Below are 14,547 nucleotides of genomic sequence, written 5' to 3' on the forward strand. Positions count from 1 at the left end.
ATATCCTTCCCCTACCATGCCAACCAAGCCATACCACGCCCACCAAGCCACACCCACAGAGAACCGGTAGTAAAAAAATTTGGAATTCACCAATGTGTTTCTAATATTCTATTCCTCAACAGGGTGTTGAAGCAAACGGTTGCTGTCAAAAGTCAGACACCTTGGGTGGAGCTAAATTCATTCAATCTTAATTTGGGTTGGGTTTGGAAGAGAAACCACCTTTGTCAATTGGAGGGATGACCTTTCCAGTGAGAAATATTAGAGAAATGGACCTTGAATCTCCCATCATGAGTAATCGGGTTTTTCAGGACCAACTTGAAAAAGAAAAAAAGGTCCAGAAAACTTTTCATAAAATAGAACAAAAAAATGAATAGGTCACCCTGCTTAAAATTCTTCTTTGCTCCTTCTTTAAAATGCTTTGACTATGTAGCCACACCAGCAATCATTTCCTGCGAATGAAGTGTAGATGTCACCTTCATTACACCTTACTGTCTTCAATAAATTATCCAGATTGGAAGTTCATAAAATCAATAGTAACCTGTAACAAATATGTTTTTTTTAAAAAAAACAAAAACAACAAATTTGGTGTTTTTTTAAATGAACATTACCTGCCACTTTGCTTTGAGCAATGGTGTGGAATATTTGTATTTTGTAGTATTTTTCAAATACCAATATTGGATTCCCATTCAAATCCAGTGATTATCCTCTTAGCTGATCCCTTCCCACCACTCCTCCTGTCTCTCTGTAAGCATTCTTGGTATCGCTCTGTCTGCATTTCCTCTCTTTCCTGCTGGTGTGCAACTTTGAATGTTAATGATTCCCTTTTTGTTGTTGCTGTTGTTGTTGCTCTGTGCCTGATTGAATGAGTCACACTCTGATTGAGATGTTAGTGTTAAACTGCCACTTGGGACCATCAAACTGAGCCTGAAATGAACTTAAAGGAGGGGGAACCTTACGAAACCAGATGGATCAGCTAGGGCAGTGAAGTGGGAGGTATAAGAGAAGAATTTCAATGTTAGTTTTTGAGGGAAAACTAGTTCTCATTCACATGAGGTTTTTGACTTGTATTTCAACCATTGCTACTCATCATTCTGCACTTTTTCCGGGACTGTCATGGCCCTATAACTCCTACGACTAACATGAAGTTAGGAGAATTAGAATATGTAACTGCCTGTATGCATTATGCCTACACAGCTTTCAAACCAGGGGTGAAATTCAGCAGGTTCTGACAGGTTCCAGAGAACCGGTAGCGGAAATGTTGAGTAGTTCAGAGAACCGGCAAATACCATCTCTGGCAGGCCCTAGAGTGGGGTGGGAATTTTTCAATATTCTTCTCCCAGGAGTGGGGAGGGAATGGGAATTTTGCAATATCCTTCCCCTGGAGTGGGGTGGGAATGGAGATTTTGCAGTATCCTTCCCCTGGAGAGGGGTGGGAATGGAGATTCTGCAGTATCCTTCCCCTGGAGTGGGGTGGGAATGGAGATTTTGCAGTATCCTTCCCCTGGAGGGGGGGGAATGGAGATTCTGCAGTATACTACCCCTGGAGTGGAGTGGGAATGGAGATTTTGCAGTATCCTTCCCCTGGAGTGGGGTGGGAATGGAGATTTTGTAGTATCCTTCTCCTGGAGAGGGGATGGAATGGAGATTTTGCAGTATCCTTCCCCTGGAGTGGGGTGGGAATGGAGATTTTGCAGTATCCTTCCCCTGGAGAGGGGATGGAATGGAGATTTTGCAGTATCCTTCCCCTGGAGTGGGGTGGGAATGGAGATTTTGCAGTATCCTTTCCCTGCAGAGGTGATGGAATGGGGATTTTGCAGTATCCTTCCCCTGGAAAAGGGTGAGAATGGAGATTTTGCAGTATACTACCCCTGGAGTGGAGTGGTAATGGAGATTTTGCAGTATCCTTCCCCTGGAGGGGGGAGGGAAAGGGGATTTTGCAGTATCCTTCCCCTGGAGTGGGGTGAGAATGGAGATTTTGCAATATCCTTCCCCCAGGAGTGGGGAGGGAATGGGGATTTTGCAGTATCCTTCACCTGGAGTGGGGTGAGAATGGAGATTTTGCAATATCCTTCCCCCAGGAGTGGGGAGGGAATGGGAATTTTGCAGTATCCTTCACCTGCCACGCCCACCAAGCCACGCCTACCAAGCCACATCACGCCCACCAAGCCATGCCCACAGAACCGGTAGTAAAAAAAAATATTGAATTCCACCACTGATTCAAACGTAGGTGTACGGTGCCTCACGAGGTTAGAATGCTGGATGTCGACTGGCAGGATCGCACTTCAGACCCGTTGCTGCCACAGGGTGGGGTGAGTTCCCATCACATGCTACAGCTCCTGCCAACCCAGCGGTTCGAAAGCGAGCAACTGCAAGTAGATGAATGGATACCACTTTGGTGGGCAACTTCATGGGGATATGAAAGGAGCCCCCTAGTGGGCATTCCCTGGGCAATGATGAAATATCACCAATAAATCCTATCACTATGGATACACCAAAGTGTTTCCAACATTGGGGGGGGGGAGAAACACCCCCATTCAGACATTAATCTGATTTCCGAAAACATTTTGTTATTGATAATCTAAAGCATGTGAAGATAAATTTAAATCTTGGCTAGGTAAGAAAGAAGGGGATAAATTTTATGTGATTTTCTCCTGCTCTCTGCTGCCTTGTGAAGCTTTTCCTGAAAGAGAAGCCAGTGGGAGGACTTCCCTTTTTTGAATCCACAGGCAAAATCAATTTTGGCAAGACCTAATGTGTCTTAGTGCTGCTCTGCAAAGATGTTCTGTAGCACTTTGAAGTGGCCCTGGAAATGTATGGGTAACTAGCGCCATTAGAAGTCTCAGAGTTGCCGTTATCTTGCAACGGTAGGATTCCCCTGATGGCAGTTATTGCATTCCGAACCAACTGGGTTGCTTCCGGTTCGGTCCTGTTCTTGCAAACCAGTAGTAATAGTGGCAGGAGGCTCTGCCCACCCACCTGGACCTCATCACGGACAATCTGCACATGCGCAGAAGCTTCTCGTTGCGAACCGGTAGTAAAAGTAAGTGGAACCCACCCCTGCAGTCCGCCACTTGTGGGAGTCGAGCTGCACACATGTATATGGCTGTCCGCAGCCCCGTTGCTTATTCATTGTGGGTGACTAAACGAGTGCTTCCTGCAGCATAAGCAGACTGCCAGAAAAAAGAAATAAGGCAGCCAGATTCTAGGGAGCAAGCTTATGATACTGAAAAAGGGATCCGAGAGAATTGGCGGGAATTGCTAGGAGAGTTTGGTGGGATAATCCCTGACAAATTTTTGCTATAAATTAAGAGTTTGTTCTTGGCTAGCCTGGGAGCCTGAGAAGGGAAAACGGTGAAATAGAGGCCCTTTTGGTACTAGTGCCTTAAGAGACAAAAGTGAAAATAATGGAGAAGAGTTTGCAATTGTGGCCTGGATTATCATGTCTATGTTTATGTTCCTGCTTGCAATATACACAGCATATATTTACAAGCTTTGTTACAGGGAGTGCCTGCATGTAACACTCATTTAAAAAAAAAATCAAGGTAGCTTTATTTTTTTCAGGATGGTGATTTTTACAGTAGATGGACTGATTTTCTAGAAACAATACAGGCATTATTTTTGGCTGATAAATGTCAAAAATTGGGTAGATGAGCTATTTTCCTTTGAGGGATGCTCCTAAGTGGTGAATCCAGAGGAATATAATAGTTCAGGAGATTTATACTCATCAGAGCAATCTGACATAGAACTGAGTTGAAACTAAAAACTATACCTAAACTACAACTTAGTAGATGAATTTGTATCCTATCCCAAATTTGAGTTTCTCTATGCCTAGAATCCATATTTTATTTTTTCAGGATACCCAAAGTATGATGGATTCTTAGTAACATGGATTGAATTCACTCTAGCACATATTTTACTTGATAATTTATTCTGTGTTTCCTATGCTTCTTGATATTTCTGATTACCTTAGAGCAGGGGTGTCAAACTTGCGGTCTGCCCAGTTTAGCAAAGGGGAAAACAACACGAGTTTGACCCTCTTGCCTTAGAGCTTAATAGCAATTTTTAATCTTTTAATACCACAAAACAAATTCAGTTATTCATAGTTAATGATATACTGGAAAACTAAGATCTCTAAAACTAAGAGCTGAGGTGGCGCAGTGGTTAGAGTGCAGCACTGCGGGCTACTTCAGCTGACTGCTAGCTACAGTTCAGCAGTTCAAATCTCACTGGCTCAAGGTTGCCTCATCCTTCCGAGGTGGGTAAAATGAGGACCCAGATTGTTGGGGGCAATAGGCTGACTCTGTAAGAGAAGGCTGTAAAAGCACTATGAAGCGGTATATAAGTCTAAGTGCTATTGCTATAACATTTTAAAATTCCTTATGAATGAAAGCAAAAAATCCTTGCTTATTCCTTGTATTTTTCTTTCTGTCAGTTTTATACAGCATATCATCTTTAAATATATAAAAAAGGGAAAGAAAGCCAATCCTTATGAGGAAGACAAACAATGGAAGGAAAAGAGAATTGGGGGGTGGGTGGAAGAGTCATTTTCCATTCCTTTAATTCTGCCCTGCTAGCCATTGTTAAATGACGTCTTCATGAAGTTGTTGAATCCATGGTAGGAAAAAGGAGGGGAATCATACTATGTTTGCATAAATATTGTTCCTCACTAATCTTTTAGTCCATTCCCTCCCTCCCTCCTTCTCTCTCCATCCATATTCTCTCTCTCTCTCTCTTTCTCTTTCTCTCTCTCTCAGATTCCAACGTGAAAATCTCTATTCATGTTCATATCTGATTGTTCTTAGTCAATATGAAACCATCTGGAGGTGCTGTCAGTGGATTTATGATGGTGTGCTCTAGGTATGCTGCCGATAGTTTGGCATAAACCAAATATGTTGCTTCTAGCTTTAAAAAAACTGGAGCAGTCATTCTAATCTTTAGCTAAATTGAGAGGCCATTTTGAGAATATATAAAAGTTTAAAATACGTTACTTAAATCCTAAATCAGGGCTCTCCAATCTTGGCAACTTTAAGACTTGTGGACTTCAACTCAGTCCTCTGTCCTAAATTATTAGCAGCCATTAAATAATAGTTGTAATAAAAGAATGTATAGCACTAGCACATGCTTTGGCCAGAATCCATGTAAAGTGGTGTAAATTTGATTGAAAAGTTAGACTAATACTGTGTCTTGGGAGCATATATCCCAGTGAAGCCCTTTCCACTAATATTATATAGATCAAATTAGGCAGGGATCCAAGTACTCTACCATAAGAAACAAAGCTAGTCACACTACAGAGGGTCACTTTTTCAGTTATAATTCCTGGACTTTTTTCCCCCTAAGCAAGTGTTTTAGGTCCATAGATTATCATATTTTGATGCATATTAAGACTTTGCTCTGTATAAGTTATGACCTGAATAAGTTTCTGTGCTGATGTCTGATTTAAGGTTGGTTTCAATTAGGGTTCATTACGGCATCGACAATATTTAAAATATTCAAATATTTTAATACAACATTTCTTAGGTGATTCTTTTTTGTGGCTTCAGAACAGACCAAGGGCTAGACTGGCAGTTTAAAACTGGAAATAAAAATATTTATTTTATTAACTGCGGTGGCGTAGTGGTCAGAGTGCAGTACTGCAGGCTACTTCTGCCGATCACTGGCTGCCAGCAGTTTGGTAGATCCAATCTCACCAGGCTCAAGGTTGACTCAGCCTTCCATCCTTCCGAGGTGGGTCAAATGAGGACCCAGATGGTTGGGGGCAATAGGCTGGCTCTGTAAACTGCTTAGAGAGGGCTGTAAAGCACTGTGAAGTGGTATCTAAGTGCCAGGAGTGAAATCCAGCAGGTTCTGACAGGTTCTGGAGAACCGGTAGCAGAAAGTTTGAGTAGTTTGGAGAACCGGTAGCGGAAATTTTGAGTAATTCAGAGAACCGGCAAATGCCACCTCTGGCTGGCCCCAGAGTGGGGTGTGAATGGAGATTCTGAAATATCCTTCCCCCAGAAGTGGGGAGGAAACGGAGATTTGCAGTATCCTTCCCCTGGACTGCGGTGAGAATGGAGATTTTGCAGTATCCTTCCCCTGCCACGCCCACCAAGCCACGCCCACCAAGCCATGCCCACAGAGCCAGTAGTAAAAAAAAAATGTGCATTTCACCACTGCTAAGTGCTATTGCTGTTGCTACTGATTCCAATCTTGCCTACCCCCTCCCTACCCTTCCTTCCTTCCTTCCTTCCTTCCTTCCTTCCTTCCTTCCTTCCCTTCCTTTTCCTTTTTCCCCTCCCTCCCTCCCTCCCTCCATCCCTTTGTGCTTGGGTAACATGCTTATCAAGCAACTGGGAATAATGATAAAGCGAAAGTATAGTCTCTCATCAGTGGGGACATCACTTACCAGTCACTACAGGGTATGTCTGGGGTCCTGACACGTTGTTTCCCAGGTCTGGGTTAGCAGAGGTGGATAGACTTGACTTGACTTCATCAAGACCAGGGGTCAGAGCTGGGAGGGAATACTCATTACCCTAGGGAGAAGAGAAAAGAAAGCTCTCTAACTGATGGATTAGAAGAAAGGGAAGAGCAAGCAGATGGAGGGGAGTAAAGGCTGGGAAGAGGCACAATGCCATCCCTGCGCAGATGGAAGCAAAGAAGAGATAAATAAAGCAAACGAAGAGCAAGATTTGGCCAGAGCTGCCAACTTCCTGATGAATATACAAGTTCTCTCCCTCAGCAGATTCATCCCCATTTATTTTAGGGTGACTGCCTTTATTGCCAGCAGGCAAGCCACCTTAGATAAAACTAGAGATCTCAGATTACACCTTGAAGAAAATGTAAAAAATCATAATCCTTCTCTCAACCCAGAAGGAAGGATGACTTCATACGGTGGGTTAAAAAGTTCTTGTCCAAAACAGAAAAAGGTTATCAGTGATGTTTGCATTGTGAAAAGCGTTCTCCAATCCACTCTTGGGATCCTTTTTCTATAAAAAAAAACAAACGCAAAACAAAACAAAACAAAAAAAAACCCTGTCTTCTTTTCTCCCCAACCCTTGTGCATTGGGGTATGAAATTGGGGTGGGGGCAGGCCACATGGCTAACAGAAGGATGGGAGGGGGAAAATTCATTGCATCTGAAAAGATGCCCTGTCCAAGAGACATTGGTAATTGCCTTTTTATTGTGGTAGGCTCCAAACCAGATGCAGGCACCAGAGAGACAATTTTTTTAAAAAAAAAAAAAAGCAGGAAAAAAGTTGTTCTGATTAATATTACATTAAATTAAAACTGATTTTCTTCTCTCTCTCTCTCTCTCTCTCTCTGCTTTGTGTTGAGGTCCCCCCACCCTATTTCTCATGCTACTTCCTTATGAGCTACTTTTCTTCTGCTTCCCCTCACCCTCCCTGGCCAGCCACGATTGCCTAGTCGTTTCCAATTCCTTCTTGTATTGATTTTTCTGTAGAAATCAGTTTTGTAATTAGCTGCAAATTAGGCTTTCTGTTGGGGGTGAGGCTACCCCTGATTTATCACTGGAGTAATTCGCTGTGATTGGAGAGAAATTAAAATGAACTCAATTAGGCTCTGGATTTGTTTTATGGGCCCCATTCAGAGTTTCTGGAGGAAGAATGACTGGGCTGGTATTTAATAGTCTAATGAAAGTAAATAAAGGTTATTCATTGTAATAAACTCAGAGACATGGGATAGCAGAAACCCAAAGCTGGCTTCAACTTTAGTACTTGGTTTACCGCTTGAGGTGGGATTTAAGAACCTTTGATTTTTGTGTGTGTGAAGACAAATTACTTTGGAGATAAATTGCAAATCCAGGAAACAGGAAATGCAGATGGGCCTTTTCAGAGCTTGGGTTTGATTTCAAGCAACGGGAAAAGACCTGGTTCCTTCTGGATGACGCTTCCATGGCTTGGGCTGACCAGGAAAAAAAAAAAAGGAAGGGTAAAATGTATAATGCATAATAGTGTATTATAACTTGTTTCTCCCTGGATTTCTTTCTGTTAGGAGGGAGGCTACATCACGCAACCACTTGGCACAGCACGAAATAAAAAAAGCAGAAGATATATCTATCTCTGTCTCTGTCTCTGTCTCTGTCTCTGTCTCTGTCTCTATCTCTATCTCTATCTCTATCTAGATAGATATATCTTGTGCTTGTGCTTTTACCCTGGCTGTAAACCGCCCTGAGTTCTTCGGGAGAAGGGCGGTATATAAATTAAATTAAATAAATAAAAGGGGCCTCTGGTGGCTCAACAGACTAATGCAGTCTGTTATTAACACAGCTGCTTGCTATTACTGCAAGTTCAAGTCCCACCAGGCCCAAGGTTGACTCAGCCTTCCATCCTTTATAAGGTAGGTAAAATGAGGACCCAGATTGTTGGGGACAATAAAAGTTGACTTTGTATATAATATACAAATGGATGAAGACTATTGCTTAACACTGTGTAAGCCGCCCTGAGTCTTCGGAGAAGGGCGGGATATAAATTCAAATAAATAAATAAATAAATAAATAAATAAATAAATAAATCTATATCTATACCTATACCTATACCTATAACTATACATCCATCCATCCATCCATCCATCCATCCATCCATCCATCCATCCATCCATCCATCTATCTATCTATCTATCTATCTATCTATCTATCTATCTATCTATCTATCTACTGATTTTTCTATTGAAGTGTATTTCGTGCCGTGCCAAGTGGTTGCATGTTGTTAGTAAACTGCAGAGTTTGTTAAACTAATATACAGTAGAGGCCAAAATTGTGGAAACCGTTTGGGAAAAGTGTATTTTTGAGGTTTGATGGCTAACAGCACCACCTTTTTTGGGAGTTTCAAGATAATCCTATTCCATTACTGGAATGGCCTGGGAATAGCCCAGACCTTAACCCAATTGAAAACCTATGGAGCCGACTAAAGAAACTTATTAGTCAGAAGTGTACCCAGCAATAAAACCCAGTTAATAGAAGCAATCATTCAATCTTGGTTTCACATTAGAACAGCTGCAGAACTAACAGACTTGGTTCACTCCATGGGAAGACGTTGTAAGGTCGTCATTCATGCTAAAGGTTACCCAACTAAGTATTAACTGACATGGTGGTAATTTTTGTATATCTCGGTTTTTTTTATGTGTTTCACTTTTCTTCTTTATACTGTAACTGCTCTTCTAATAGCAAATCCTTCATAAAAGTTATTGCATTACATTCTTGATTAAATTATCTTTCCATTGATATATAATTTTATGGTACTACTAAAAAAAATGGTGTTATTAGCTAGTTTTGCTGAGCTGAGAGCATATGCACATAGCTGAGAGCATATGCACCAAGACAAATTCCTTGTGTGTCCAATCACACTTGGCCAATAAAAAATTCTATTCTATTCTATTCTGTTCTGTTCTGTTCTGTTCTGTTCTGTTCTGTTAGAAAATACACTTTTCCCAAAAGCTTTCTACAATTTTGGCCACTATTGTATGCAGTTCAGTTTCAGCATCCTTTCTGTTCAAAGTTTAAGCTTCGTTTCTCCTTTTATTGTAAATTTTATTTCAAATAAAGTAGACATATTGTTTACTGTTATATACAGGAACAAAGGAGTAGCAAGACTCATAGTAACTGTCTAATATGCAGTTCTAAAGTAATTTTTAAAATTTAAAAAGGATAAATTATAGAATATAGGAAGTATTAAATATTAATGTATTAATTATTCCTTTACTATAAGATTTTATACAAATACTCTTCGAATAGCAATAAATAAATACATACGGTTTTTTTCAAGGACCAATTCAAACTTTTCCTTCCCTTCCATACATACACTGCCTAGTGTTATGATTTCAGGAGGCTTACCGTATGTAAAGCTAAATTTTATCCATAAAATAATGAATCTTACAAGAAGACACTTCTGACTTTGGGGCAAGTTGCTCCAGAGAGAAAAGACTATCACTGAGAAAGTTCTTATTTTTAAAAAATTCTATGCAACTGTGGAATTTACTGCATCTGTTGTGGAATCTATATGGGGAAACCATATAATAACAAGTACATCGTCTTATAGGTGTAGCAATGTAATTTAATCCACATAATCACATACTTACGATAGTGTGTCTTGTAAATAATTATTTACAGTAAAACACAGAATACAGGGGCATATTTCTATGGATATTTATCAGGTATATTTTCAAATTCTTAAATAATGACATGGATGCTGTGTCAATGTTAGTAACATATGAGAGTTGGTGTATTTGACTACAACAGTTCACATCTGAATATGTGTGTTTCTGTATCTGTATATACAGATTATTTGTGTAGATGTGGATTGTAGTCAACTCTGCAAAAGTTTGTAAGGTTTAAAACTGGGCTGAGCCAAGCATTTCTTCCACCTTTTTTCCAATGATTTTTTTTTATTCAATTGGATAGAAAACAAGCTCTATTCCAGGGATGTCCAAACTTGGCCCCTTGAAGAGTGGTAGACTTCAACTCCCAGCATTCCCCAGCCAGCAACTTGCTCATATTTATAGCTCACCCTGGCTGGGGAATGCTGGGAGTTGAAGTCCACCACTCTTCAAGGGGCCAAGTTTGGACACCCCTGCTCTATTCAAAAGGCTTTTTGGTTGGAGTTCAATGCTACCAGTACTTATCTAGGACAGGGGTGTTAAACTCGATTTCATTGAGGGCCGCATCAGGGTTGTGTTTGACTTCAAGGGGGAGGAGTGGGTGTGGCCAGGGTGGGCGCGGCCAGTTTGACGTCATTCATGTCGGAGGTGCCTGTGGTGGCCTGAGCGTTCTACCAGCGAAAGTGGGCTCCCAAGCTTCATTTTTGGCTGCGACGGCCTCCTGCAACCCTCTGCCAGTGAAAACGGAGCTCGCGAGGGGACACATGCAGCCCTCCCAAGCTCCATTTTTGCTGGCAGAGGCACTGCGGGATGCTCCATGGTGGCCCCGTGGACCAGATCTAAGCATTCCGTGGGCCGGATCCAGTCCCCGGGCCTTCAGTTTGACACCTCTGATCTAGATGTGCTAAAGTGCTAGCTAAGGAGCTCAGTGAGTGTCCTGCCTTTCATTGTGCAATCCACTCTCCAAGGATCTGCAGCCTCCCTGCCTAAATGAAGATACTGTGAAAGCCAGCCAGGAAGACTACAGAACGATGAGAAACTAAAACAAAAAAAAAACCTCTTATAGCAGCACCTGCTATAACTGCAAATAAAAATATGCTGTATGCCATATAAAAGTGGACAACCTTTTGCACAAGACTTGTACAACGCATTTACATTACAAATTAGCTCTCTGGGAATTTAATCACCATCGTCCCCACCCCAGTTCTTGGAATGGTAATTTCGTTTTAAGATTTATTTTAAGAATTTGCCCCCTCAACTGCTGTTTCCCTGGAAGGCGTGGTTATTAAAATGGGTAAGGGAAGTGAATCAACAGTTTATCCATTGCAGTTGTAGGGTTCCCATCAAGTTTGTTTTTTTCCCGAATGGGGCCCACCTGCTCAGATTTGATGTGCTCTGATGCCTGAAAGACATCAGGGTAAGAAGGCCGCTCAAAGACGCGATCTAATGCTTCCAGTTGCTGTTGTGTGAAAGTATCGGCACGAAGATGCTTCCGCAAACTATCCACACTGCTCTGGGAATCGCCATTGGGGACCGAGCTTTCTGTTACTTCTGTGAGACAGAGGAAGAGATAAGGGCATTAGTGTGGCTTTTATTTGTGAAAAACATCATAGAATCTTAGGGCTGGAAGAGACCTTGGGAATCTTCTAGTCCAGGGGTCTGCAAACTTGGCTCCTTTAAGGCTTGTGGACTTCCACTCCCAGAGTTCCTCAGCCAGCTGGCTGAGGAACTCTGGGAGTTGAAGTCCACAAGTCTTAAAGGAGCCAAGTTTGCAGACCCCTGTTCTAGTCCAACCCGCTGTTCATAACAGGAGACTTATTCCATCATGACAAATGGTAGTCCAATCTTTTCTTGAAAACTTCCAGCGATAGAGCACTCACGATTCCTGGAGGCAAATTGTTCTATTGGTTAATCGTTCTCACTGTCAGGAAACTTCTCCTTAGTTTCAAGTCAGATCTCTCTTTCACGATCTTCCATCCATTGCTTCTTGTCCTGCCCACAGGTGATTTGGAGAATAGGTTGACCCCCCTCTCCTCATCTCTATGATTGATCCTCAAGTACTGTTCAGCCAGGTAACTAGGCATTTGGTTTTTCCTGCCTAAGTGCAGGACCTTATTTTTCTCACCACTGAACTGCATAGGGCCCAATGCTCAAGTCTGTCAAGATCCTTCTGCATGTTGATTTTATTTTCCAAAGTATTAGCAATTCCCACCAACTTGGTGTCATTTGCAAATTTGATGGGTATCCCTTCAATCCTTTCATCTAGGTCAGTGATGGTTAACCTTTTTGGTGCCGAGTGCCCAAAGTGTGCGTGTGTGCGAATGCACACACGCATGCCTGAACCCCCAAAATGCAATGCGAGTGTCCCCCGCGCATGACCATGGGTCCCCCACGCATGTTCCCCTATGCATGCACCCCGCCCTCCCGTCTCCCATTTTGGCATCCAGGTTGGTGCAAGAGGCTTTCCAGGCCCTGGAAAGCGTATCCCGTTTTGGGGCTGGAAAGTCTCCTGCACCAACCTGGAAGCCAAAATGGTGTGTGGGGGCACAGCACGAGTCCCCCCATGCCCTGTTTCGGGCCTTTAAAGACTCCTGCACCAACCTGCACCCTCCTGGCGCATGCATCCTGCCCCCAGCACATGCACACACATGTGTCTCCCTCATGCACCTCGCACATGCGCAGCAGAGACCCGAAGAGCAGCTGGTCGGCGGGAGGTGCATGTTCATGTGCAGTGGAGCTGGGCTGGAGTGACAGCTGGTGTGCCCACACATGCCACAGGTTTGCCATCACGGATCTAGGTTGTTTAAAAAATGTTGAAGAGCACGGGCCCCAAAACAAAAACTTCAGGTACCCTACAACATGCTTCTCTCCATGTAGATTTAGTTCCACTGAGAATTACACACTGAGTGCAGTTGGTTAGCCAAGTGCAAATCCATCTTGTGGTGGTATTTACTATCCCACATTGTTCTATCTTACCGCATCCCGTGACTTCTTTCAATCCTTGCAAATCTAGATATTAGCTGACCCTTTCTGCCATCTCAGTCCTTATTTATTTATTTAGCTTATATGCCTCACTTTGAGGTGATTCTAGGTGGCTTAAAATTGTTAAAAAGATTCTATCCTTTTCTTTCGTAACATGCTAGCTTCAAAATCACATTTAACCCTCGGCGGAGATATTTAACTTAGAGTTTGTCCTCTACATCGACTGGTATATTTTGGCTGCAAAGAATTATAACCTGGTGGTGAATGTTTGACAAGTTGCCAGGGTTAAAAAATAAATCTACTATAGGCAGCACAAGCAAGTAAATAAATAAACCTGGGGTGTAAAGAAACTTTTATGTGAATTGCAAACAATTTGTACATTTGAAAAGAAAGCATCTTGACATTTCCCATACCATGCCATTGTTTTCATTACTCTTCGAAAGAGAAATATCTCCATTTTTCAATAGCAGCAGCTCTTATGCAACAGCTGCAAAACCATATCACCTAAGATAAGTCATAGTCAAAGTGATTCAAAAAAAATTATTTGAGTTAACTCAGGATGTGATTCTTCTTATATGCCAAATGAGTACATGTGCAGCCTCATTAATTGTCAGACTGATCTGTCTATGTTACATCATAGTACCTTTCGTTACAGATTCCAAGTGTAAGACCTCGTGATAACAATTTCACCACACAAAGCAAAACTTTTTTGAGGGAGAAATCATTTAGCATACATCCTACCTAATTTGCACTATTCTTGCCTTGAACTAAAAGTATTGCGGTTTCTTATTTTTACTCCACTCCTCTGCTCACAATAGAATGCCTTATGCCATCAGGTTTGAAATTTTGGGCTTAGACAACTTAGAACTATGCCACCTACGGTCTGACCTAAGTATACTACACAAATTGTCTGCTACAGTGTCCTACCTGTCAACGACTACTTCAGCTTCAACCACAATAATACACCAGCAAACAATAGATACAAACTCAAGGTAAACCGCTCTAAACTTGATTGTAAAAAATACGACTACAACAACAGAGTGCTCAATGCCTGGAATGCTCTACCCAACTCCATTGTTACATCCTCAAACCCCTATAGCTTCAATCTTAAACTGTCCACTGTGGAACTCATCCCATTCCTAAGAGGTCCGTAAGGGGGCGTGTATATGCGCACCAGCGTGCCTACCATCCCTGTCCCATTTATTTGCACTCATTACCTGTGCTCATGTCCATGTTTATACCTATACCTGTTATCCCGTACATGTTTGACAAACTAAATAAATAAATTAAAAAAATAATTTAAAAAAAAAATATGGCACATCTGTAAAAGAGAAGAAACTTCCATATTCTCTTAATAGTGAATATAAAAATAAATTTAAAATGTTAAGTGTCTACAGCAGGGCGGTCAAACTCCCAGCCTGCTGGCCAGATGCGTCACGTGGTTGCCATGCCCACAACTGGTTTAACGAAGGGG

The 14,547-nt window shown here is 41.9% G+C and overlaps 1 protein-coding gene across 1 annotated transcript in view; it reads right to left on the reverse strand.

Moving 5' to 3' along the window:
• Window positions 1-14,547, reverse strand: part of PAX2 (paired box 2) — a 197,329-nt gene that overhangs the window by 23,716 nt on the left and 159,066 nt on the right. Inside the window, 2 exon segments of the mRNA XM_058189243.1 lie at window positions 6,386-6,512; window positions 11,467-11,642. Of these exon segments, the coding sequence (XP_058045226.1) occupies window positions 6,386-6,512; window positions 11,467-11,642 (303 nt within the window).

Source organism: Ahaetulla prasina, chromosome 6 (genome assembly GCF_028640845.1).
Source record: "Ahaetulla prasina isolate Xishuangbanna chromosome 6, ASM2864084v1, whole genome shotgun sequence".
Lineage (NCBI taxonomy): Eukaryota > Metazoa > Chordata > Lepidosauria > Squamata > Colubridae > Ahaetulla > Ahaetulla prasina.